The sequence below is a fragment of the Aulostomus chinensis genome, chromosome 21 (genome assembly GCF_037954235.1).
Source record: "Aulostomus chinensis isolate RoL2024-O1b breed Wild chromosome 21, RoL_Achi_v1.0, whole genome shotgun sequence".
Taxonomy (NCBI): Eukaryota; Metazoa; Chordata; class Actinopteri; order Syngnathiformes; family Aulostomidae; genus Aulostomus; species Aulostomus chinensis.
In genome coordinates, this window is record NC_141340.1 from 15,711,026 (window position 1) to 15,737,553 (window position 26,528).

A 26,528-nucleotide genomic window follows, 5' to 3' on the forward strand; every position below is an offset into this window, starting at 1 on the left:
CCAGAGAGAACCCACACAGGAACAGGGAGAACATGGAGACTCACACAGAAAGATCCTGTGCTGGAGCCGGGACTGGAACCTGGAACCTTCTTGCTGTGAGGGGACAGTTCTGACCACTGCACAACAGTGCTACTCTTCACTTCAGCTATCAGAAGTGAAAGAGACTCTGTGGACCGTCCCGTCTGTCTGATATTAGTAGAGGTAGAAAAAGTACTAAAATATTCTACTCAAGTAAAAGTACTATTGTATTATTTACTACATTAAATTTAGGTACAGGTCAAATTAGCAATTGAAAAATTCACTCTTGTAAAAGATTAAAAATAACCTGTTTAAATTTTACTTAAAGTAAAGCGTCCTTTTTTAACAACGTGTGTGTGTGTGTGTGTGGGGGGGGGGGGGGTTGTGGGGCGGCTCTCCTGTGTGGTGTAAATAAAAATTTCAAACAATTGAAAGGAAAATCTGATAGAATTCATAACCCTTGGGGAGAGGATAATGCATCACAGCTACAAGCAGGAAACAGTTTGTTTGCTTTCGCTCATTTGAGCAAGGCATTACTAAGAACACTTGCTGGAACGTGTTGCAGGCTGGTGGTTGGATTTCTCTCGGCAAACAGCTGACACTGAATAGCAAAGCTGTTGCCCTTTTGTTTGTTGTTTTGGACCTCGAAGCCGCAGTAGTCCTTTCAATACGGCAGGGGGAACACTTCAGGGGACCTCCGTCCTTCAGCTGGGTCTGCCTCACTGTCCTCACTGTCTCCATCTTTCTTCTGATTTACTGCCACTTTCTTCTTCTGCCCATTTCCTGCTGCAGTCGTCTTCAAGCCATAGCTTTTTCTTTTTCTTTTAAGGTTTTCGTCAAAGTCTAAATGTGATTTGAAATATAGTGAAGTACAACACTTAAAACTTAACCTACATAAGCAAAAGTAACATTACAGACTTAAAAAAAAAAGACTTAAAAATTACAACAAAAAAAACTTACGTAACTGCAGTAATGGGAGTATAGATACTATACATTATGATGTATGAGATTATGAGGTAATATTAGTGGTTATGGGTCACAATATCTGAGATTCTGAGATGGTTAAAGGGATAGTAAAGGAAAAAATAATTCAAACATGTTTTCTTCTTAAACAACAATTCTGATGATTTAATTAAAGCCATTTGATATTTTCTTATTTTGGTGTAACTAGCAGGCGTGAAACTTGCGACCGTGTGTGCGTAACGTCCCAAATGATCACGTTTTTCTATAAAGTCACGTGGAACAGACTGAGCTGATATTGTCAATAGAACAATAATATCCTGGGAATGCAGTAAAATTAAACTGTCAGAGTACTGCTGTCTCAAGATGACGTGGTATTTGTTGATGTTTTATGCCATTTCCATCTTGAGGTGGACAATTTCGTAGTGAGGCGGTCGATGCTTCCTTGGATGATTTTTCAACGTGTGTCATGTATCTATGATAAATATATAAAGCAAATTTGGAGTATGTTGTCACGATGAATGGCGAGCTCACGCCACACGCTGAAAAAGTGTCATTCCCCCTGTGTTATGATGGCGCTTGTTTTTCACTGAGGAGCGGCGTGACAGTGGGAGAGAGCACAGTCAGGTGCATTTTACCTCGCCGGCCTCGTCCGTCAGATTAGAGCCGGGTGCCTGTGACCAGCCACTGGAGCAAATTGTCAATTATGATGTTTATTGTAGAGCACACAGCTGAGTCTGTGGCCTGGGGGGGGGGGGGGGGGTGGTTGACCCCCCCCCCCCCCTTCTTCCTCACCTTAGTCTTCCTCCAGGCTAATTCAGCGGCTGGTGACAACTGCCACCGAGCCTTAAAGAGATAACCATTTCTCCGTGGATTTCCCCTGGGAGAGACGAGAGGCCTCTCCCTTTAATATCTCTCTCCACTCCCCGAGTGCCTTCACGATGCTGACAAATGGATTATGTCCAGCATTGATGCTCATTTTCAATTAAGATTTAAAAAAAAAAAAAAAAACGGACATCAAAAATCAAATAAATCAAAACAATCACGCCCAAATAAAATTACACGATTTTGTGGATTTATTCACATATACAGTACAAACATTCACCTTTTATTTGTTACTGAAGTGCAATTTACAGACCTTAGCAGCATTAATCATATACTTTAATTTACATCATCAGTAGACATTTTAGGATGTCTGGAACATCTTTGTCAACATCTTTTATACTTTTTTTTTGTACATATATACACTCATAGATACAATATTGCCATTCAGACATGCCTTATATTTAATATCTCAAAATAAATCTGTAGATCTGTCTTCGAGGATGCTGTCGTTACCACGCGTGGTCGTGCCACACTGACACTGAAGCTCAAAAATGATCGAAACGAATGAACGTCAGGTGTGATTTTTAGGGGGCGGCAACTCGTGGTGCTACAACTCTGCATGAGAGTGAAAATAAATAAATAAATCAATTGAAACAGAAAAGATTTACACAAATTCTGACCTTGGCCCCAGGAAATAAGGAATTAAGACTTCCAAGTTTAAGAAATAATAATTTCTAGAAATGATAATTTCAGAAAAATATTTTATTCGAACAAAAGGGGAAAAAACGTCAAAGGTGGATGGGAATATAGAAGCCATTTTTGAGTGGCGACGTTGGATTCGATTCTAGAAAAATCTGCCTCGCATTCGAGCAGCCTCTAATCACACGGAATTCATTTATCTTTGGAAACAGTCCAGTGTTGAGCGGGCATGTGAATTCGATATTAACAAAAACAGTTAAGAGAAGAGAGTCAGCAGTGCCACAAATGTAACCAGACACCGACGGGATCTGATTATGCATGATGTGCTTTTCTGAATAGAATTTCTTCCGTGAACAACTATTCCTGCTCAACAGACAAAGAAAATGTCGTTTAATGGGCCGTTCGGTCTCGTTCAGATGCAGGTTCTTGCCTAAGTGTGTCTGTGTGTCCTGTCACCCCCACTCGTGCTTATCCTCTATGGTACAGTGTGACGGGCAGTCAACAGACAGTCCGCGCTGGAGCTGCTGGAGGCCACAGGAAGAAGAAAACCAGGGCATGAAAACACCACTAGATGTCACTCTCACTGCTTTGATAGTGTTGCGGGCTGAGCCACGCTGGTGGCGGCGCGTTTGTGTGCCTGTCTAAATAGAGGGTGCGCTCCACAGTGGTGAAGAACGACACAGTCCTGATCAGAATGAATAGAAACACTGAGCTACATTAAAAAAAACAACACACACACACACACACATACACACACACATATACAAAATAAAATATGCAAAGACATAAAAGTAGTGTGAGGTTTTAATGTACATTTACATAAATTTACATGGTGGTGATCAGGGATGTTTAGCTCAGTGACAGTTAATCTTTGACCTGTGTGTGATGGCGTGAAGGGGTGGGGGTGGGGGTTACAAAACTTTTCCCTTGAACATTTTCCCTTCTGTCAGTTCAGGGTGGTCATGACCCCAGCAAGTGAGAGAGGAGCACGAGTCAGCCAGGTCAACAAGGCCTCGCTAATGAGTCATGACTGAAACCTGCTCCCATTGGTGACAACAAGCATCATTTCAGCGAAACGGAACCCGGCAGCAACAGGAGGAGAACTGAGGTCATCGAGGTCAGATGACGGCGATGGAAAGAAAATATATCTGGTGCAAAAGGAAAACATGAAATCCACAGCCCTCCCTCCATCAGCACCCTCTCTTTTACTTAGCCAAGCTGTAATGGCTGCCTTTATGTACCTCGCCTCACTTCCTCTCCTTCTCTCTACCCAGTGGGGTGAGGGTGGAGGGGTTGGGGGAAGGAGGTGGTGTATTAACCTGTCGTCATGTTGCGTTAAACTCCGCTGCGCTTGAAAGGCAAGGGGGGCGGGTGCAGGGGACGGAAGAGAGTAACAAGGCAAACGGGTGGGGGAGAGGCTAGGAAGGAGAGATGGAGACAAAGGAAGTCGGGAGCCAAAGGGTGAGTCAGAGGAGGAGGACAAAGATAGAAATGAGAGAGGGAAGGTGAGGCGAGCCGGCCTGAAGCAGCATTGAATCTTGCCTGTCCCTTTCGTTTCTCCCTCTCTCTTCCCGTCACTCCTCTTGCTCTTCTTCTATCACCCGTCACCCTGACAGGGCTGGTAATTGGACGTGGTCCTTTCTCTCTTTTTCCTCCATCTCTTTTGCTCTCTCTCTCCCCCGTGGCTCTGCTCCTCAGCAGGAGCCTTGGGGCCCGGAAATAGCTGATGACAAGATAACGGCTGCCTTTCATTCCGCTCAAGGTTACCCCACCCTTCCATGACAGCCCAACCACACCTGAGGGGGAGGGAGGGGTGGGAAGGGGCTGTGAAGAGGCGTACACTTGGGTGTGTGTGTGTGTGTGTTTGTGCAAGTGTGTTTAAAGGGCAAGTCATATTCACATCCAGCTGACCTTAGTTGTTGTTTTGGTGTTGGGTGGATGGACAGATGTGTGGCACATGATGGGGACAGCTTTGTGTGTAGAGGTCCCAGGTATGAATGTGTGTGTGAATGTAGGCAAAGACCATCTTATCCTAAAAAAATAAAAGGTTAAACACACGCACACACTTTGACTATCTCTCCCATACACACTTCTTCAGGCGGACAGCAGGAACTGCTCCTGCTCAGGTGGCTTCTTGATCCAGATGCCGAGGCCCGTTTCCTGCAGAGCCCTGAACCACTGCTGCTTCACTGTCTGGTACGGACGTGCTGCCATCTTGGCCTGGCAGTACATGAGCTGGCGGTCCGCGGAGCAGGACACCGGGATCCCCAGCTAGAGAGAGCGAGCGAGCAAAGAGAGAACTTAGTGATGGATACCACGATGAGGAGGGAAAACAAAGAGAGGAAGAGAAAAAAAAGCCCAGGCACAAAGGCTAAAGGTTCTGTGAGCTGGGGTGGGCTGAGGGGAGAGGAAGAGGAGCGAGCAAAACAAAACGAATGAGCCGGCGCAAATGTATTTGGGTGGGGTGAGAGGTGGGGGGGCTTCAACAGCTGTGTAATCTCCCCCATTTAAATTTCACAAGCAATTGAACATTCTCTGTGCTTTTTGTGCGTTCCTATTGTCGTGAGGAGAAACAATGAAGATCGTCAGTGAGACAAGCGGAGGAAAGAAGGGAGAGAGTTAAAGTTTCTTCTGGAGATTAGTGCGACTGCTCTTGCGTGGCGCTTCTATACGCCACGGAGGGAGCACTTAGGGCGGGGGCCCTCCTCGAGAACTTCTCCAAATAATTATCGTTTCATAGTCATTATGCTTTAACGGCTGCCATTTGGCGATGCAGGCAGTGTGTGTTACATAAAGTTTCAGAATGGAAATGGAAGTGCAGCGCGCGCGTGTGCTGCCGTTAAAGATCTGAGCTGCCAGGTTTTGATAAGATGCGTAGACAGCAGATGTTGCCTGGCCAACGCATTTATCTACAGTGGAAAAGAAATTCCACATTTCTGCTCGAGAGCGTTCCCACACAGCCAGTCTAATTTAATACACGTGTTTATGTTTTCACACGGAGTGGATGAATTGATGCAGTTCATGCTTGTGTACGCACGTGTGTCCTGACGGCAACGGACCACATATTGTTTTTGATAATGACAAGTATTGTTTTGTTTTTTTTCCTCAGCAGAGACACAGCAGACTGCCGTAACAATATTTATTTGTATTAAATGTTGATTATTGTTTTCTTTTTAGGCGGATATTAATTGAACTGAACATCATAATTCTTAGCAAACAAAAGATAGACGGTTGAAAATTGTGTTTTTAATTAACATTTAAATTAGCAGGACTTTTTTTTTCCACACTACATATTTGGATAAGTACAGGTGTAATTAATATTAATAACTACGAGCCCTCAAATGTAATTGGCTTTTCCTTGGCTCATCTCTCCAGTAACTTTCGTAAAAATCAAGCTATTTTTGGTGTCATTTGTTGACGGACAATCAGCGGCTCCGCGGTGGAGGCGTTGTTACGTGAGGGTTTCATACCATCATGTAAAAGGTGAAATGTTTGCTGGCTTGTTTTGTTGCTATGCCTCAAATTTCCTCAACATACACATCTGGCCAGCTGTTCCAAATGAGTCCACTCTGTCTGCGATACACACACATGGCGTGGTGAGTTTGGGGTGTAATGTACCTCCATGAAGGTGCACTGTTTCCTTTTCACTGGATCTCATAAACTGATTGAAATAACTGCTGCTACCCTGTGCCAGAGGGAGCCTGGTTGGAAAGTAAACGCCGTCATGTCTGGGACTGTAACACCACAGGTAAAATTGATGGAACCGATGTGAGAGGAGTTGCACGCAGTCAGGTGACTTTTACAGCCGACTTTCAGAAACCGAGGAAACGGAATACGCGGATCAATAACAATGCCAAGATAACCACATGTTAAAGCTGTCTTTTCCAAAGATGACAAGCAAACAACTTTGAAAATGCTTCTCCTCTGAATGGAGAGTGCATTTGCTGAGCTACAGTGAGAATCAGTGAGGTCGAAAACTTTTCAGGCCAAAATACGTTTCCTCCATGTCCAGTGGAGGGGCTCAGACATCTTGAGGAGGCTGGGAGTGGAGCCTCAGTTCCTTTAAACTCACATTGAGGTAGTAAATGTTATTATGAGACCAGATAGACCAAAGTTCCAAACAGTCCCTTTTGGCTGCCTGAGTGAAATGACTCACATGTTTCAGCTCGGTCCATAGGTTGTAGTTGACTTCCCACCTTGTTGAAAGGCCTGACAGGGTAATTCTGAACTTTCACCCAGTAACCACAACAAGATCTGACTCCCATCAAGGCACTCAAACTCACATAACAGGACTTCAGTTGAACATCTGTAACCCACTCCCTGAAATGCAGATTCTCTCCGTTTCCTCGCTGACTGATTGAAGAGACTTCATTCTCTTCAGGCTGCGGCTGAATTTCTGTCCTCACCTTGCGATAAAGTCTGTTCCAGCGGGTGAACAGAGTGTGCTTGCAGAGACGTGAGGGAGTCCCTGAGTCCCGTCTCCGACCCGTGGCAGTGTTTACCACCTCCAACTGTACATCGCCCAGCGTCCAGTTGACGCTTACGCATGAGGCCTTTCCTGGCTGCTGGTACTCAGCACAACTCAGCCCTGCAGGAATGACAAAGACAGACATCAGTTGGGTTTAACCTGTCCAAGGGATTCCCTTTACAACAAAACAGTTCATATACGTGATTCAAAATGTAACAGTGAGTGAAGGGCAGATAAGTACAGCGCTGGTCCCATTGTGACTTTGGTGTTTAGTTTTGCAGAGCTGAAGAAAAGCGAGATCTACCGTAGCCTGAGGCTTCGAGGCTGTTCGAAATACCTTGCTATTTTCAAAGAGGGCGGAGCTCCGTGCGCTCCAGTTAGTATTGTTAACTGGTGTTAACAAGAGCTGTCCGATATGTATCTTGTAAATATCACCTCTCCAGTCACATAGATGAACCCTCTATTACACTACCGCTGCCTCTGCTTCAGCCCCCTCACTACCCTTCCCTCCGAAATAATAAGCCTCGCTAGCAAAGCACACAATGTGACCAGTGGAGGAGAGAGACAGAGACACAGAGGTAGAGGGATGGTGAGGGTGAATAGCGGTCACATTAGGTTCCATGTAGAGAATTAGCAATCTGCGGTGAGAACACGGCTGTTGTCAGAGGTGCTGGGCCTGAAGCCGAAACAGAGCTGACAGCAGGGTAAGGAATGAATGAGGGTTTCTGGCAAAAATGTCCTTGAGAGGCATCCGTGGGTGATCGTAGCACTGGACTAGCTTTCTAGTACCTTCTGGCAGAGAAAAATAGATTTTGATTCAGTGTTTGTGGACTCCAAAGGTCCAACAGCTGAGGCTGTAACACATACTCAACCATGTACTTGTCAGGTATGCGGTTAGAAAACCCTCCTAAGATTCCTGCAGAAGAAGAGCAACACCGTTTTTCTAACAGTTTGGGGAAGAGGCACATTCTTTTTCTTGGTAAATACAAGCAAATATGAAGCCACTACGAGGAGCTGGCTAGCTTAGCTTAGTGTACAGACTGGAAACAAGTAGAAATTGCTCTGTGTGTTGCTAATATCTGCCCCAGTGAACTTCTAAAGCTAACAAGTGGAAACAGTCAGGAGCAGAACCAGTGCCGTGCCAGTTACGCCTCCATCTCTGTACTGGATAAACAAGATATAGTATCAACTAAAAAGGACAGGCTTGCTTTCAAGCCTTCAAGTGATACTTCACTAACCCTAACCCAAAAAAATGTATCCGGCCTTCAACTGCTCTCACTATTATTTCCTCACCTGCATCGCTAGTTTGTGACTCAAGGATGCAGACCGAGCCAGCCGCGTATATTTAGCTTGAAGCTCAGGACAAGTGAGAGTGCACTGGCCAGCATAATGCACGTCTTTTTTTCAGCTCAAATAAAAGTATTTGTGGATTATAGAACATGCAGCTAGATCGTGAAGATGTTTCTTAATGGTTTTTCTGTCAGCTGTCAGTCACCATTAGCTTCCAGCTGGACACAAGTGGCTGGCTCTTTGTTCATTCTGAAGGCACGTAAAAGCAGCGAGGAAAAATATCATCACGATCTGAAGGCTCTTATTTTGAAGCGCTACATGCGAAATGCACCTTGCCGCTGACCACCTGACTAGGTTTACTCAGCAGTGACACCAAAAAAATTACTGATAATCACGAGTAGTTTTAATTTGCTTCTCTCGCCCTAGATCACCTTGACATTCGACCTTCAAATGACATCATACTACAGCCAAATTTGATGAAACTGCCCTAAGGCCATCATGCCTCCGGCCGCGGCCAGTGGCCAGCGGCCAGCGGCCAGCGGCCAGCGCAGAGGCGTAACGACTTGCTCATCTCTTTGCCAGATGAAGTCTTCTAAAGACGATTAAGGCTGGAACTGCCTGATGTAAGCCGTTTACTATTAGGTGCATTTCGTCACAGTCTTTCAACTCAGTCTTGAAATTGTTACAGTGAAAGAAGTGTCTGGTGCGGTAGCCCGCGTGTCATGTGCTGCTGGAAGTGTGCTTGGCATCTAAAAGAGAGAAAAAAATAAAAAAAATCAGTGTGATATTTTAGTAATGTGGCATTTAAGTAATGCTTGAAAGCTATATCAACTCAAAATCTGACCTCATTACGTAATAGACCTGGTTTTCCAAACCACTTCTTTTTACTATATCATGCAATTTTAAATTCTGTATGAAGTAACCTCATATGAAATCACCCAACAGAGTCTGCCTGTGAACAACCGCTGCCTTTGATCTCATCCTCTGACAGCTTGTTATAATACAATAACTGATGTACAATACCACAATACATACCTGCAGATCATCTCCCCTCTTGCCACACTCATTTTCCCTTCCTCACTCTTTCATTCACCAATCTCAGCGCTTCCTTTCTGTAGCTCCTTGGAGCTGGAATGAATTGCCTGCCACGGTAACAATCCTGCAAGCCCTTTATTAGACATCTCTCCTCTCTCTTGTGCAGATGCACCTCTTTGAACAAAAGGGCCTCCGATCCATCCTGCCTTTTCCCTTTCTCTCGCTCCATTCATGGCTCATTTGATCCCTTCAATGGACTTGCCTCCTCTGTTTCTGTAATAGTCAATTTCATTTTTCCCTTATTGAAGACTTGATCAATTTCTCGTCTGGGAAGTGTTTGTCAGACACGAGACAGCCAGAGTTAAAGTATTTGGTTATGAGACACATAACTACACAGTACTGGTACTGACATATTAATATCAGGAGCTGCTGCAGGCGGTGTGTGTTATATATACATATGACACCTGCCACTCATTTGATGAGTTTTTACTATGCGTTATGTCTCATTTAGTGTACTAATGTGCTGGTATACAAGGTCATACAAAGGTGTAAGTCCCAAAGGTAACCCATAACAAGAAAGAGGGACAGGGAGGAGGATTTTTGAACATTCCCCGTCCCTCCAGTCTTTGTGTTATCCTAAATTAACAAGGACATAACTGGTACTCGTGTAAATCTATGTAAGAAGCGATATTCCTTCAAGCTCATTAGCAGCATTTGAAAATGGCCGAAAGATTTGGGCATTTAGGTGACAAGTTTAACACTGGAATGTCAAAACAATGCTACATCCCGAAAAGTGTATTTTGAGCACTCTCACATTGGTGCCTTGAGCTCTAAAGGATGTTTTTTCACTGCTGCGTCACTTCTTTGTGACTCGAGAAAGTAGAAAAAGCCAGCCATGTATTTAGCTCGAAGCTAATGGTACCCCACAGCCACAACCTACAAACAACAGCAGGTGTGTCCAACAGAATGTTCCAAAACCACACTTTTATGAACACGGTCGTGTATAATCCACACCTTCTTTATCAAGCTATGTGCTCAGTATTTCACAAACACTTTGATTTGAGCTAACCTACTTGTGAGCACAAATAGAAAATACATTTTTGGGGTTCATGCAGACACACCGCATCATAGCACAGATAAAATGATGAAGTTTTCCTTCATTTACCAATGCGCTCCCGCTTCCATCCCTAAATGACAAAGCCCTGCCACAGTTTCTGTTCACGCTGTGTTGGAAGTGAACAGCAGGACGAGAGTGAAGGACGAACCAGTCCATCGATGTGTTTGGCCCTCGGGGTTCAGGTGGAGCTGCTGTGGCTGTGTATGATAAGAGAGCTCCCTGTGATCCCACTGAAAATTCTACTAGGGGTGTTGCTTTTAAATAACCCTGGCCACACAATAGCCAGGACGTTCATCAGAACTGATGAAAGGACAGAGCGGGAGATGAGAGGGGGTAGGGGCAGATACACACATATGTTGGAATGCCTGCGCGGCTCTATTTTCTTTTATTCCCTTCCTGTCTCCCTCTCTTTCCCTCTATCTGTCTCTCCCTCCGTTCCTGCTCCCTTCAGATTGAATGGCTGTCCGATAAGGGCTGTGATTACATTGATTTGGTGTAGGGCCATCTCCGCTGTCTGTCCATCTTCCTTCCTCCTCCCCCCTCTCCCCTTCCTTCACCTTCTACCCCTCAATAGACTGCTGCTACTCAAGGTGCAAACATCTGACAGTTTGGGACATGCACGCACACACACGGAGTACACAATGATTGTGAGGAATGTCAGAGGGGAGGGCACAGCCATTGTTGCTCCCTCTGTTTTGAGTAAAGACTCTTGAGGCAAAGGGCATGTCTACACCATTTGTCAACACAAATAATTCATGGTAGGATCACTCTTGCACAAGCAGGTTGAGAAAAATATGTACTTGTATGTACAAACCGCGTACTTTATGTGAGATCTACTACAGTGAAAATGTTTCAGTTCATATTCTAAGTATGATAAATGAACACATAAATCATATCTCACCACGAGTCTCTTGCTCATCTGATTCAGAGGCAACAAAAAAACCTCATACCAGACACTCATTGAAAAAGCTATTGAACAAATCATGAGAAATGCTCACTGAAGCTGTGTTCAGAGATCAATTCAGCCAAACTATCGCCGCCGGAGGACAATTACATACAATTATCAATCTTGACGAGGGAAGGCCTTGAAAAATATTCATCCTCATGACACCCAATTACCCAGACTGGAGCCCTGCGATGCAAAGAGCCCCTATGCCTTCGAGAAGTACACTTGAAACCTAACAAAAGTACGGCTGATTTAGAGAATGAATCACATTTATCCATTGTGTGTATTTAAGACGATAATTCATTCTCTCAAAAAAGTGGGTCTTTTATTATTACCGTCTTTGTTCTTATCAGTGATCCCCAGCAACAAAATATGGCCTACATCACCGCGCGTCTGTGTCGCTCAGCCGCTGTGACTGGCCTAGATCTGAAGTGATGGCTGATGCAGTTTCTACAAGTTGTGTCATTCAGATCCTCTTCCAGCATTCATCTTCACTACAAACGAAAGCCTCCGGTCTCAGAGGAGCCCTGGAAGCAGACATGCTAGACAACTTCTTCGTTGTTGCTTGTCTGACTCGCACAATGTCGCTGTGGAGTAGCAAGAGTAGATGAGTTGGTTACAAGTGTGTGGGAGTGGGCTGGTGGGAGGGTGTTACATGTGTGATCTGGTCTGACGTTGACACATTTCCTAAAAGGAATCATAAATTATTCCATATGTTATACAGAAGTATGTTTACAAAAGGATCACGATTTAGCACAGAAAGTCATGTTTTAAGACAAGATTAGAAGTGAAAGCATGTAAAATTAGGGATAAAAGAAATGATTGAAATGGTTCATCCTGTGTGTTTAAACTATGATTTCCATTCCAACAATAATTACAAATCCCTATTTTTCTGTAATTAAAGAGACGAACGCTTATACAAATCTACAGGGAGATACATATTCTCCCTACTGATGATGGAATCTGATACTCTGTCATATAAAGTTCACAAGAAGGTAAACTTAGTAACACAGTAGTTGTGCTGGATCACAAACTGAAGACGACCGGGCCAACCTTGTACCTGGCTGGATTGTGTGTTGGCACTGGTTGGATATTCGATCACGTGGTTAGGAGTTGTCTGAGCCAATAAAGTCCCTTCCTGTAAAGTAAATGCTCATCTGCTGTTTCCAAGGGGTCTCAGTAACAGGGTCACTGTTGTTTAAGAGTAAAACTGAATCACTATTATAATAACTGTAATAAAAAACACTCACAGCGTGTGTAATTTAGAAACAGCTTACTGGGTTACTTTGGACTAAATCCAAGAAGATACTGGAGCACACAATGCACTTTAGTACTATAATATAAAAGTACACACAACTGACATTTTGAATTTCACCTGTGTTTAGTGGTCCTGTTTCCGTGGGCTTTCAGTTCAAAAACACCAGAGATTCCCCTCCTCTTTTTTAGATTTGAGTCTTTGGCTCATTCATTGTGGGTCTAGGACTGAAACCATCTGACTTGATGTAACCAAGCAGAGCTGGCCCAACGTGAATCAAGATTCTGTTACCGCATCAGTTTTTTCAAGAGCATAATTCGGTGTTTAGTGGTAAAGTGAGACTGTTCGTCATGGCCACCATCTTGGTTCACCCTGATTCTTTTGAGTGAGAAACAAGCACAAGCTGACCAATCATGCAACCGTGGTGTCCGTCTATGAGCTGTAATCTCTCAGCTGGTCCATCAGTCCAGCCAAAAAAACATGAAAGGTCAAATCACCAAAGCGATCCCCATGTAGAGATCATAGCCTGCAAACTGACTGGAGTGAAACACAGCATTTAATTTTAGTGCGTCCTCTTCAGGATGATAGTCAACTATGGATGACCACAATTCTAAAGATAAGGATGGCGTCCCGTACTCACTCAAATGTGTTAATTACCAGGCGCACATGGGTGATCTGGGTGTCTTTATTCTCCTCACTACTTTAGGAATCTGACCAAAACCTGTGTCAATTTGGACCCAGTCTTGCAGAGATCTCAACATTCACAGGTTCACGCTTTTTCACGAACTGCAAACCTTGTACCTCTTGGTTATCTACGTTTAGTTGTGTTGCCAGACTCGCAAAGCCTCCACCTATTTCACAAGAACTGGCAAAAAAACAAACAAACGTGTGGGTGCCTGCTACTGTCTTCAGTCACTCTGAGACTCAGGATCAGTGTTGTGTCGTACCACTGAGCAGTGGCTGGTTGCGTCTGTATGTGGCAGGCAGTGGACCCAGCCGTTCCTGCCGCTGGTTCAGAACTCTGCCCAAATGGCCCGTGTGGCGCAGGCTGCCTACGGTCATACTGTGCAGGTACACCGGCTCCACAAAGTGGCTCAACAACGCCCCCTGCAGGCCGAGAATGTTCCACCTGAGGGGAAGTCAGAGAGAGGAGAAGAAATAGTGTGAGTACTGTAGGGGAAAAGGAAGAAGATAGATAGAACGGAATAAAAAACATTTATGAGGGTGAAATGCAGAAAAAAGGGTGAGTGGTGCAGAGTGCAGATGAAGATGGAGGGATGGCAACAGTTGAGGGGTTGGTGGGGGGTAGGTGGGAGGGTGAGGTGAAAGGGAGGAGATAGTGAGTGAGGGAAAGAGAGAGAGCAATTTGAGAGCGTCAATGACAGATAGAGACAATTTGATCATTATCTTGATGTGGGACGTGATGAATAACAGTAACCGGGCTGACAACACACACACACACACACACACACACACACACACACACACACACACACACACACACACACCTTCTTCTCCCGTTTTCCCTTGTTTAGAGACACAAACCATCATCACCGACAACACTGCCAAAGGTCAGTACATCAGCATTCATTATGGGGAACAACACATTAGCATGTGTGCATTCATCAGTGCCATGGAGGTTAATGCACTGTGCAGGGTTGCAGGCAAGCTTCCGTCCGTCGATTGCTGTTTGAGGAGGATCACCTGTGGGTTTGTTAAGGGAGATCCACCAGTGTCACAGTATCACTGAGGGGCTAATCCTGCCAGCCCCACTGATGCCTGATACTGCAGCCAGCTGGTCATGTGCCACCTACTGTTGGAATCGCCTCTATTTAGGCAGCAGATGCTAATTCATGGATGGAAAATGATAATTAGCATGTGTACTATCATTCCTGCTCTTCGTACGGGGAGAGAGGAAGCCTGCTGTGTACCTGAGTTGTGGACTCTCCAGCCACCTGCACTAATGAACTTATCTCATTCATATTTCTATCATTTTTAATGAATGTCTCTTTATCACAGACACAGCTACGGTGGTGGCCTTTCTCCTCCTCAACTTAATAATCACTCATGGCTTCTCTCCCTTCCCGAGCAGTCAATTAACATCTTTTTGGGAATCATTAAAAGGGCTCACGGCAATGCTTTACCTGCAATCTGTCAACAAGTTCACTCCTTTCTTCCCAATCAGAGGGAGGGAGCTTGGTTACACACACACACACACACACACACACACACACACACACACAAGCCAAATGCTCCACCAAAACAGAAATGGTTTAGCCTGAAATATTAATTTACCCAGAAAGCGACACCGTGAATCAGAAACATCTTCTAATCTCATGCAAGAAAAGACAGCCATCTGGCTCGGGTGTGTGAATTTAAAGAGAGGAGAGGGGAGACCCTCCCTCTCTCTCTCTCTCTCCTCGCTCTCTCTTTCTCCCTCTCTGTCTCTCTGTCTCTCTCTCTCTCCTCATCTATCCTATATGGTAAACGCCGACCATTAAAATAATGTGTTCATCTGCATAAAACTGCAATGGGATGGGGAACATCATCGTTATATGAAAGCCATTTAGGCTCCTCAATTAAATCCAGCTGTCAACTTCAAATCAAACATTAGCACAGGAGCATCACTGGGAGCCAACTCTACTTGGCTTCAGAGAATAAAATGGGTGATCATCAACTGAAACAATAATGTCTGTTACTGAAATTATTTATGCTTTAGTGCAAAGATCCTCAAATCCCCTGTGGTCAAGGCTGAACTAACCATAATAAAGCTGAAGGAAGTGTGGAAATAAAAAAGTAATGGGAGGTTGCAAAATGAGTGTGACAGAGGACAAAAAGAGTATTGAGGGGCTCACTTTAAGATTTCAGTGTGTGTGTGTGTGTGTGTGTGTGTGTGTGTGTGTTTGTGGTCATGAGTCCTAAGCTCCTTTAAGTTCCACCCTCCACCCTGACCTTGATAAACTGGCCCTTGGTGACCCACTCACTTTAACGACAGACATCGATGATTTACAGCGATATAAAAAAATGGAAAGAGGAGGTTGTGGAGCAAAGAGAGTGTGTCTGGCGTCTGGCCCAGTGGGATGTTGGGAGGTGATGGTGGGAGGAAAGAAAAGCAGGGTGTCCCTTCTCCCTCCTCCGTCACTCTTTTTTTTTTTTTTTAAAGTAATTGCTTTCACCCCCGGTGGTGACCTGGGTAGATTTAATCACACCATCTCCAGCCCTGGCCAACTGAATCAAATTGGTCAAATTAACAGCGGCTCCACAGGAGAGGGGTTCACCTCACACTCTCACACACACTTTATGTCCCTCACTTCCTCTCTCTCTCTCGATGTGTGTGTGTGTGTGTGTGTGTGTGTGTGTGTGTGTGTGTGTGTTTGTGCCAATCCTTTCACTCACACAACAGTGGCTCAGCTGTGGTCATTACTAAGCTAAATTCATGAGTTCAGTTCCTGGTGAGGACTACAGAGAGCAGAAAAACTGAGACTAAATTAGAAATTGATTTTTATAAAATTCAACATCAAGGGTGGAAGAGCAGTTTTTAGTTTACTGCTACAATTTAACTATACTTGCAGTATTCAAAATATTTCCGTAACAGTTTTTAGTTTGCATATCAGTAAACAACTAGTGTAGAAAGCCCTCAGAGAGCACATGCCTCTGCTAAGGGGAACCTTTGGCCTTAGTGCCTGTATGCTTGGCCCTTAATATAAGCTGCACACATTGAAAAGTGGACTCTTGCAACTCCGCAGACAAAATAACTTGATATTTGGATTTGGCGCTAAGGAGCAGACTAAAACTGCGCTGTGGTGCGAGTATCATTGTGTGGCCACCTGGTGGTGCGAGAGAACACATGCACTATAAATACCATTACTGTTTATTGCTCTGCATCATGTAGAGACGCCACCATCCATTTTTGATGCAAATCAAATTATGTTTGTTACATCAAGGTGTCTTCCTGTAACCACTGGGTGGTGCTAAATTCAGCTTAGATGTCTTCAGGCTGGGACTCTCATCAATCACGTGATGGCAAAATATTAATGAATCAAGAGGCTGTCTGCCCCGAAACGCCATTTAACGAAACCCTGGTCCTCACAGTCACCCATCGCAAAATTCCTCTGGTGCTTCTGACCAAATGTGAGCCGGAACTGGTCAACCCACTCATCACAGGGGACATCACATTGTCGAAAAACAAACCAACTCTTTTTTGTTGCCATTGGGTGGTGCTATAACTTATTACTTGTGATTCATTTGCCTGGAGTAACTCCTCAGTGTGTTGTGACACTGATGTATTAAGAGAGGAAAATAACCACCAGTCTTGATATGGATGTATGCAGCATGCTTGGTGGTATTTATAACATTATGTTCCACTTGTGCTAATTATGACTCATACCGCAGCTCACGTAAGGTCAAGATGGCAGCAGTCACAGATGTTCTACAAGGTGATGAGAAGAAAACAGTCTCTGTTAGCACAGTAGTGTGTGAACAGATGAAATAATTACATATTTACTTTCCGACAAAGTGTAGTCGTATGAGTGACGAATAGCTTAATGTGCATTAATGTGTGCGCATCACACCACATGCGTAGGCAGGGATTATATTATGCTTAACACATAGAGACAATGTGAGTGCAAAGGTATAAGAGGTGTAAGGTGGAAGACGTGGCATCTTTGCCCTGTGCTGGCTCCATGAATTAGACATTTAACTTCATCGTCAAATGTTTACATCCATAAAAGTATTATTTAGTAATTATCTTTATCAGCCTACATCAAGTAGATATAAATATGAACCACATTTAAAAGAAAAATGTGAAATAAGTAACACAGCACTGGTCCTGCTAGCACAACTGTGACACGTATCAGATTAAGTACAGGGATGTGTGACTAATATGTTATCTGAGTGAAAGTCCGCTCTTCACATTAATACCTGTACGCTAATTCATTAGAAAGGGATTAGACGTTGGAGACACATATGGGAAATCAATAGTCACCAGCTGGACTACACAAGATTTTACGCGCACGCGCGCGCACACACACACACGCGCACACACACACGCACACACACACACACACACACACGCACACGCACGCACACACACTCTACCTGGCTTATATAAACAGAGATCACTTCTTCTCATAAGAAAGCTTATATCCTAATAAAGGTAGCCTGTCAATTTATCCTTTCCTTACTTTTCTTTTATATGTAGTCTGGTCACCCTGTGGGATGGGTGGGCAGGGATGGGTTCATCATATGGTACATTATGAGTTTATATGAGGGTCTCTTACAAATACAAAATGTCAATTGACAACAATGGCAGAATTCTCCTATTTCTCTCGCAAGAGCACTTCTCTAATTTTTCAAGCTGTCCTGGTCATTGCTCGCGCCCCAGTGCTGCTCTGGGGAGCGCTGCAAACCACCATGAACTAGGGTTCCCTGATGCAGCTCATCCAGCTAACTTACACATTCAACCAAACAGGTGGGAACACCGGGAACTGAACCAGCAGTCCCCTGTGTTGGTACCCGACACAACAGAGCACCACGCAACCTGGACGCCCACAACATGAAGTCAAAGTTAAAATTTACAGTACTTGAACAACATTTTTTTAATATTTTCAAATCACCACTTTGTTAGATACTAATCACTTCGTTCAGTGTGGCAGCAAACCAGACAGATGCATCTTGTTTATGATTTCTTCAGTTTGTGCCCAGGAGATAGAGAGAAAACCAACAAATGCAATGATCTGGTAGCAAAGACGGCAACACACACTTAAATGCAGCTATAACTGTGGAGGAAGGCAGGTTTTCTACCAAGTGAGAGCACAGACCTGGTAATCTTGTCGGTGCAGGACATAGTGATGAGCTGCTCGCCCTGCAAGACTCCGTCCCAAGTCTGGACAGGCCCCCGGCATCGTACCGGCACCGTCCCCTCGCCTGCTTCGATTTTGGTCCGTAAGAGGCTGCGGTGCTTCCTCGTTAGGTGTCTGCTGCTGTGTACTGCAGACACAATACACACAGCTTGAGTTTCACCACTGTGTCATTTCATATTATACAGCTTTGCTTGATAACCAATTTAATTAGCCAGTGAGGTCTTTTGTTTCTAAATAACACAGAGCAGATCTAATCATAATCATGTCAATCAAAAATCTGGTTCATTTAGAAGATGTGAGATTAAATCAATTTGGCAGAAAGATATCAAGATCATCACTGTTTTGGTTTTAAAGATTTAATATGGCTTAATTCATCTCTCACTGGTCCCCCTTCCTCTCATCCTCCTCGACTGTTGCTTCAGCTGATGCGACAGCAGCTACGGCTTTAAGGTTCTAAGTAATTCTCATCTCTAGAAGCGCGCTGGAGACCATTTTAAAGGTTTAAATACCAACAAAGTCAGTTTCAAAGGCATCTCAGACGACAGCTTTGTCTTCCCTTCTTCTGCTTCCCTTCTGGATTCCTACAAAGCTCACCATGTGCTGCACTCTACTGTGGCACGCAGAGCTAAACATCAGCGTGAGTCTCTAATGAAATATTTACATTGCACTGATGGAAAATGCAGTCCAGATTACATCCCTGAATGTGTAGGCCAACAGAAAATGCTGGATAAACTGTCTAAATGAAAATAAATTTATTTTCAGTGGGTAAGCAATAAAATGTCATTTAGTCAGCGAGGTATGCAGGAAACAGACCAAATATGGAATGTGCTTGAAAAGGATGTCAGTTTATGGGGGAAAAAAAGAGGAGAGCACCTACTAGTGAAAAAGATCAATCTATAAAGTCAAGAGAGGCTCTGATTGTGAGAATGAGAGTGATTGCATCAAAAGGTTGTCTGTGCTGCAAGTATAACAAAAAAAATTCAATTTTTTTTTTAAAAGAAGGACACTTACGGTCAGCGGTGATTTCATAGGGTGAATTGAGTCTCCCGTCCCCACACGGCGAGGTACTGATGTACATGTGGAAATGAATATTGTCTCTCAACCTGTAGCTGCACTCCTTGTGCCGCACGAATATCGACTCTTCCCAGTCTTCTGGCCTTTTACTTCGGTAAAGGGGGAAAAAAAGACAAAAAACAAAACAAGGAAGCGGGAGACTGATGAGAAAGTTAACACCATTTATCACCGTGTAGAAAATAGATTTCCACTTCTCTTTTGCGATGATGAAGTGAGGCTAAGACAGAGGGAGATGGACACTGGCTCTCTATCTGAACAAAGTCCATTCTCCTGCTGTCAGCTGGACGCCTGGACATTACTCAGGCTGCCCAAATGTCTCAGGGGAATTTAACCTGCCGCTGTATGGATTTAAATCCTGTCAATGCCATAACGAAGGTCAACCGAAGAAAGGGCTGGGGATGGAAAATGGTTAAATATAAAACTATTACCAAACAGGAAAATGAGAAAATAAATCCAGGCTGCGATACAGTGTATATAATCTATATATAAGTACAGTTTGACTACCATAATTAAGGTAAAATCAGAGAGAATTATAGATGCAATGCCACTGCACAAAAAGTCAATGGAAAGACATGAGTGGGCACAAATGGATGTAAATTCACCCTGGGTTGGGGCGGTGCAGATTGAGGGCCTCTTGAGTCTAGTAATAGGATTAAAAATGAAGGAAAATACCAATAAACCTTAATTATCCCCCACTTTCATCAGGCAGATGAAAACAGCCACCTACGTTTGTTACTGCTAACGTCTCCGCTAACATCAGTGCATCAGTGTTTTAGCTTGACTAAACTCAGATTACACAAGCGCTCAATGATTCCCATTGTTTCTGTCGGAATATTCATGTTTGATCACGGTGACTCATTTCTATCTCTGCTGGTGCTGTAACACAGCACAACAGACATCATGTCCATAATCAGTAACGATCTGGAATCTGGAGAAAGACTATTCTTGTAAATGTATTTTTACGTCATCATCTCGTCGGAAAATGTCAGTTTAGCTGGCATTAGCTGGTAAAATATACCATTTTAACCAGATAAAAACATAAATCTTCTCAGCTTGTGAATATCAGTCTTATTCAAGTCTTTTTGGCTCCGGAGTAAAAAGTAATTTATGACAGAAGAGTCTTTGGAATTTGGGACTGACTAGATGGACAAACGAAGCCATTTGAACATGTGACTTTGAGCATGTTTTCAACAAACAATCGGAGGAGCAACAGATGATCAAATTAAGCCCTACATGCAGTTTCATGAATTATGTCTTGAGTGTATTTCAATCAAATGTTGATTGCTTCTAGATGGTTTGTCACTGTGGAGAGTTAGGAGGCATAGCCACATCTGCGTGAGCTTCTCACTGACTGATAAATATATACGTCTTTTATTTAATATAATTAGGTTTTCCTTTTATTTTGCTGTCCACTAAAAGCAGGAAGTAGGATTGAAAGGCCTTGAATTTACTCTGATAACATGTGGAGGCCTTATCTTCTATTTTTTTTTCTTCAAACAAATTAGATCTTTATACCCATGATCTGAAATTAATTTGCAAAACTGGGTCAATAATTCATAGGCTGCCAACTGGAATACACAAACATGCAAAGCACGTCCATGCACTCTATATAACCTCTCCGTCTCCGATATCCTTTCAGCCAGTGTAAATATGACAGTTCTGGCATTTTGTTTGGTCATTTCATTATGAGTTATCTTCTCCATTTTACTCAGCCACAAAGTCAGCGTAGCCAGCACGCAGCATTGTGCTGAGACAAAAAGTCAGTGCTATGTATGCAAATATGACATTCAACCATCTAGACTTCTTGCTGCTAATGTGATGAATCAGCCTTGCCATCAAGTTCCTTGGAGAGCTCAAAAAACATCACACTTATGCACTGGAGTCAGTTAGGAGTCCAAACATATCGAGACTGTCTCTTGGTACCAGTGAAATCCTTGGTGGGAGTTTGTGTGCACCAGAGCACAGCGCACAGGTTGCAAAGTCATGCAAACGAGATACGCAAGTTTGACACACAAACGGGCCATTAAGACCCTGAGCTGAGGCAGTTGAGTGTGTGACAGTATGCTTAGTTAGCTGGAAAGAACAGCACACATATGGCTTGTTGATTATTGGAAAGTCTCTGGTGAACAAAATACTGCTGTTTCCAAGGAGCTTATTACAGAGAAGAGAACGTTCTTTAGCTTTGCAGCAAGGGTCACCTGAATATATTAAAGCCGTTAAGCGTACTGTAATGTGTATCGTTAGAAGTGTTAAAGTGGCTGGAGGCACCTGGGAAACTAAAACTCTCTAAAACCCCAACATGCTGGCGATGATTGAACTTGGACCTGTGTTATCATCGCCACCATCTTTGATTTAAAGAGACATACCGCATAAGCGATGACTGCAGATTTGTTTTTCCTCGTATTATTGACAGCCTTTCCCAGTGTAAATGCAAAAATATCAGCATACCACAGAAACCCGAGAAGAACAGATGGTTAACTCTTTCCTTCTGGCAGGGAGGCACTCGAAGCACCGAGTGTAGAGTGAATTGTGGAAGGTGGGAGAATTAGACAAAAAACTATGATTAATAAAAGGCTGTTTTGTACTTTATTCTTTTATTGATCCATTTGTTTTTTTTGTTTTTTTTAATACTGTGAATGCAAATCTATTCCATTTGAAATGTAGCATATTCTCCTCAGAAGATGCACTTTTGGTCCTCGGTGCCTTCAGGAGTTCGAGTGAGATGGATTACAGTCAGAACAATAAAGAAAAGTGGAGGCAGGTTTTTTTTGCAGAATCTGAGTGGAGAAACACATTTGTTTTAAATGGAGGATTTTGAGAGGATACAGTGGATTTGTGTCTTAACATAACTCTGCCTACCCTTGGGGGTACACATACCCCAGTTTGGGAATCATGGTTCTTGACTATCCATTCGCATACACTTGTCAATGACCCTAACAGAACATATTCAAACAAGCAATTACAAGACGCATCAATTTCACGTTTGGATCACTTACGTACGCGACAAGTGGAGCAAGTCTCCCTTGACCAAACACGAACACGAACTGGATTTTCATTGCTGATTGAAGAACCACACCAAACTCCCCAAAAACAGGAGTAGGGGAGGTTCATAGATCAGTTCACTATTATGTTGTTAGCAGAGACCATCAAGAGATGAGGAGGTCGACTGTTTAAATATAAGCCAGCATTCCAGTAATGGTGGACAAGTCAGAGAGATTATCTGGCTATCCATTGGAAATTAAGAATGTACATGCCAATAGGATTTCAAAGCTGGAGATCAGATTTATCTGTTACCTTAAGAACAGTTCAAGTTGAGAGTAGAGGAAGCGTAGCAGGGCTCTGCGCACAGTGACTTCAGCGTGACAGTCGTTGACCACTTGACCCTGGTCACTCAGGTACTCCCCATTGATACACTTGGTGCCTGTAGATATCGCCACCACCTGGGCGTGCCTCACGTCCAGACCTGCTCAACACACACGTGCGCACACACACACGCACACGCACACAAAATCAGAACACATTTCATAATTCTTGGCTTGATAAATCAAACTACAACAATACAGACAATATATTCGGATATTTGCATTATCCATGAAGAGTGATAATAAGTGTGACCTCTAGCCCAACCAACCTTTAGACTACCCTGTTACTCTGAGTACATTGTGGCTATTGTGGAGAACAGAGCTGCTCTTCTACTACTGCTACTACTCTACTTCTACGACCACCAAACTCTCCCTTTGTCACAGCACAAGAGCAAGGAACGTTGTCTAGTCAGACGCTGACTCAGACTCTCCACATTCAGCTCCTGAAATCCACCAAGAAAAAGGATGGATCGAATCAGCGACCCTGCAGTTGCTAGACGGCCACTCGACCTCAGAGCCATGCCGCCCCCCTCTGTAGCAACAGTATGGACAAATATTTGGCATTGAACCTCAGGTCTGTTGTTGTGGGACTTCCTGTATAAACATAAACTCAAAGCTTTTCATGCTCCTTTCTCTGCTGCATTCGACTGTCTATATTACACACATGCTGGTTTTCACCTCTGGCTGCATGATTGCTTTGTCTGCTTTTGAGGAAAACTTCATGGAAGCAGAGGATTTATCATGTCGCTGCTGAACTGCCTTTGTCAGCTCTACTCGTTGAGTTTAAAATGCTTGTGGAGAAGTATGAATAATTTGGAAGCAGCTAAAGATGTGTGTTTAACAATAAAGTGTAGTTTGTTCATTGCATGACATAATCAAAAACTTTTGTTTGCCACAGAGTTTATTTTTGACAAAAATCAAAAGATTCCACATGAAATTCCGTTGGATTTTGGGGTGAGGGAACTCGTGGCACCGGTAATTACAAAAACCTCTTGTCTCCTTTTTGCACACTTGAAAGAAGGGTTGTCGAAAGAAGAGGTGCTGGCAACAGTGTGGTGTCATTTATATTAAATAGGGGTCTCTACCCACGCAGGAAACCAGGACCTTGATTAAAACCCATTAGTAACTGGGACAGCATGAGATGAGCTTTTTAAGAGGTCATCCAAGTCACAGCCCCAGTATAAGGTACGAAACAAATGAGAGAGAGATCATTGATGACAAAGTCATCCCATCTCACGTTGGTTTTCCTTTGAGAACTTCTCTCCGCGAGGATTCCTCCACCAGTTCAGGGCCAGCGAGAGCCTGACTGACTGACAGATAGACAGAGGCGGTGCAGAGGGAAGAGGCTGGATCAGCACGTTAAAGGCATGCCATTCCTTCCTTAGCTGCCACAAATCTCTCCCATCGCCCCTGAAAGTCAGGCTTCACTGGCTTTTGGCAGACCTGCAGGCATCGCTAGCCCGGCACATGAGCTTTTATCAGCCTCGGCCCAGATGGCACTGCGGCGGAGTACTGACACCTCCGCTGATGGGGAGAGGGAAGGAGGGCAGGGAAGGAAAAAGTTGGAAGGCAGGGAGGACTGTGATGTATGAATATCTGTGTGGGCAGCTGAGGAAAAAAAGAGCCAAGGGAAAGACAAGAACAAAAGTTGGGTGGACCATGTTAAATGTTCTCTAAAGGGACAGCTACTCATAATTGTTCTACCCGATTTGCAGAAAAAGCTTCTGTAAAATTGTTATTTTATAAAAAAAGAAAAAAGAAAAAAAGAAAAATGGGATTAATGAGTGGTACCTTTAAGATCTGAATTTATGACATTTTTTTTCTTGTACATTCCGGTATACGAATCAACTGCTCCTACGATTAGTGACGATCTTGCTTAATCAATGCCTGAAGTCATTAATTATGTTATCATTTTATGCAGCTCAACATTTGCTGTGTTGTACATTCTTTGAACGAATGCTTACCATCCGCCAGTCTGTACATTTATTCTTTTTTGAGAAATGCCAAATCACCCTTACGCATGCATATCAAAATTTTACAGAGTTTTTTCAGTTTCCACCAACTTTTCTAAAGTGACACTTTCAAAAAATGCACCTCAAAACACACTGACGGAAACAGAACTACAACTGTGACAAACAATGAGGCCTACTTACTTATCAAATGATTTCCTTGATCATATTTACACCTTCCTTTACACATTCCTTTTTAGAAAGTTGACAGGTCAAAGTTCATACATGTCCGGAGATTATGGAGCAAACCATTACAATTCATTGGACCTGCCAGTTCATTCAGTACACCTTGATAATGTCAAAGCTGTACAACAAGTCCCGCGCTTTTAAATTTCATATTCACAACATAGCAGTGAATATCACTGATGGAGGAATATGAAAGGTCTAAAAAGAGGCTGGGTGAACCTGCTACACACTCCATGTGTGTGACTGCATCCAGCATCCTAAATATCTCTATGTCATAAGTTCAACTATTGGCACTCCCTCTTAGGTATCCAGCCCATTTCCTTCTCTGTTATAAAGCAAGCTCAAAAAAAGGTAACAGACTCTCCCAATTTCATTCTTCTGCTTTTTCTTGCCGTTCCACTTTGCAATTGTTTAGATCAATTTTGCAGTGGATAATTTCTGCAGCTCTGCTCACTATCCTGCCATGAAATTGGCACTGAGGTTGCCTTCAGTTTGTAGGAGAGAGGAGAAGAGAAGGGATGAATGAAATAGAGAGAGATGGAGAGATGCACGCACGCACACGCACGCACACACACACACACACACACACACACACACACACACACACACACACAGAGTGATGGAGAGCCCCACAGGCAGTGTGCTGTTTTTAAACCAGGAATAATCAGCTGCATCACAGAAATACAAAAAGAAAGGGTCAAAAGTAACAAGGTAGAGTACAGTCAAAGGCCTGAGGCTCTCTTCACACACAAATACATCTGTTGATTACTGGTGCTTCAAATATGTCTCACCCCAGGATAACAGCACTGTCAAAAAGCATGTACATCATAGACTAAGACCTGGAACTACTCACTATGGCAACTGCAGTACACTGTTGAGTGCACAATACTGTCAGCCACCTTCAGCAGGAAGACAAAGCACATGCTGGAGCACAATGGCAGCTCCGGAGGTACAACCCACCTTGTCAGTATGTGGGATTGTCTTCACATAGTATGTTTTCGATAATAAGCTTCTCAATCCATTACAAAATTGCAAAACAGCAGAGACATTAACAAACATCTTTTTTTCAAAAAAAAAAAAAAAGAGGAACATAACACGGTTGCGTCAGTCGCTAATAATTTTGACTTGGCTAACGCATCCACCTGTGCCATGAAAGTTTGTCTTGAATTTCGTAGGGTGTCAAAAGTAGAGCCTTAATCAAGCTGTGCGAACCACAACAGCAGGCGGTCGAGAGTTTTGTGAATGAAAAGTGCGTTGGGTTGTAAATCTTGAACAGACGGAATTCTTTGCATCCAAGTATTTTTCCATATGAGAACGCAAATCAAGAAACTGCTCCAGTATGCAACCTCTGTGTTTCGGCCAAATCTTGCGTTACTTCCACCTGAAGACACTTTCTTCTTCTTGCTCTGTCTGCCTGTTGGCT

The 26,528-nt window shown here is 43.5% G+C and overlaps 1 protein-coding gene across 2 annotated transcripts in view; it reads right to left on the minus strand.

Moving 5' to 3' along the window:
* Positions 1-2,032: 2,032 nt before the first annotated feature.
* Positions 2,033-26,528, minus strand: part of adarb2 (adenosine deaminase RNA specific B2 (inactive)) — a 188,100-nt gene continuing 163,604 nt past the window's right edge. For both annotated transcript variants that reach the window (XM_086191497.1, XM_086191498.1), the window contains exons 5-10: positions 22,843-23,011; positions 19,486-19,637; positions 18,433-18,601; positions 13,561-13,742; positions 6,909-7,090; positions 2,033-4,773 (exon numbers count right to left, since the gene is read on the minus strand). In XM_086191497.1, coding sequence (XP_086047623.1) covers positions 4,597-4,773; positions 6,909-7,090; positions 13,561-13,742; positions 18,433-18,601; positions 19,486-19,637; positions 22,843-23,011 — 1,031 coding nt within the window. In that variant the 3' untranslated portion in view covers positions 2,033-4,596. The remainder of the gene's footprint in view (positions 4,774-6,908; positions 7,091-13,560; positions 13,743-18,432; positions 18,602-19,485; positions 19,638-22,842; positions 23,012-26,528) is intronic.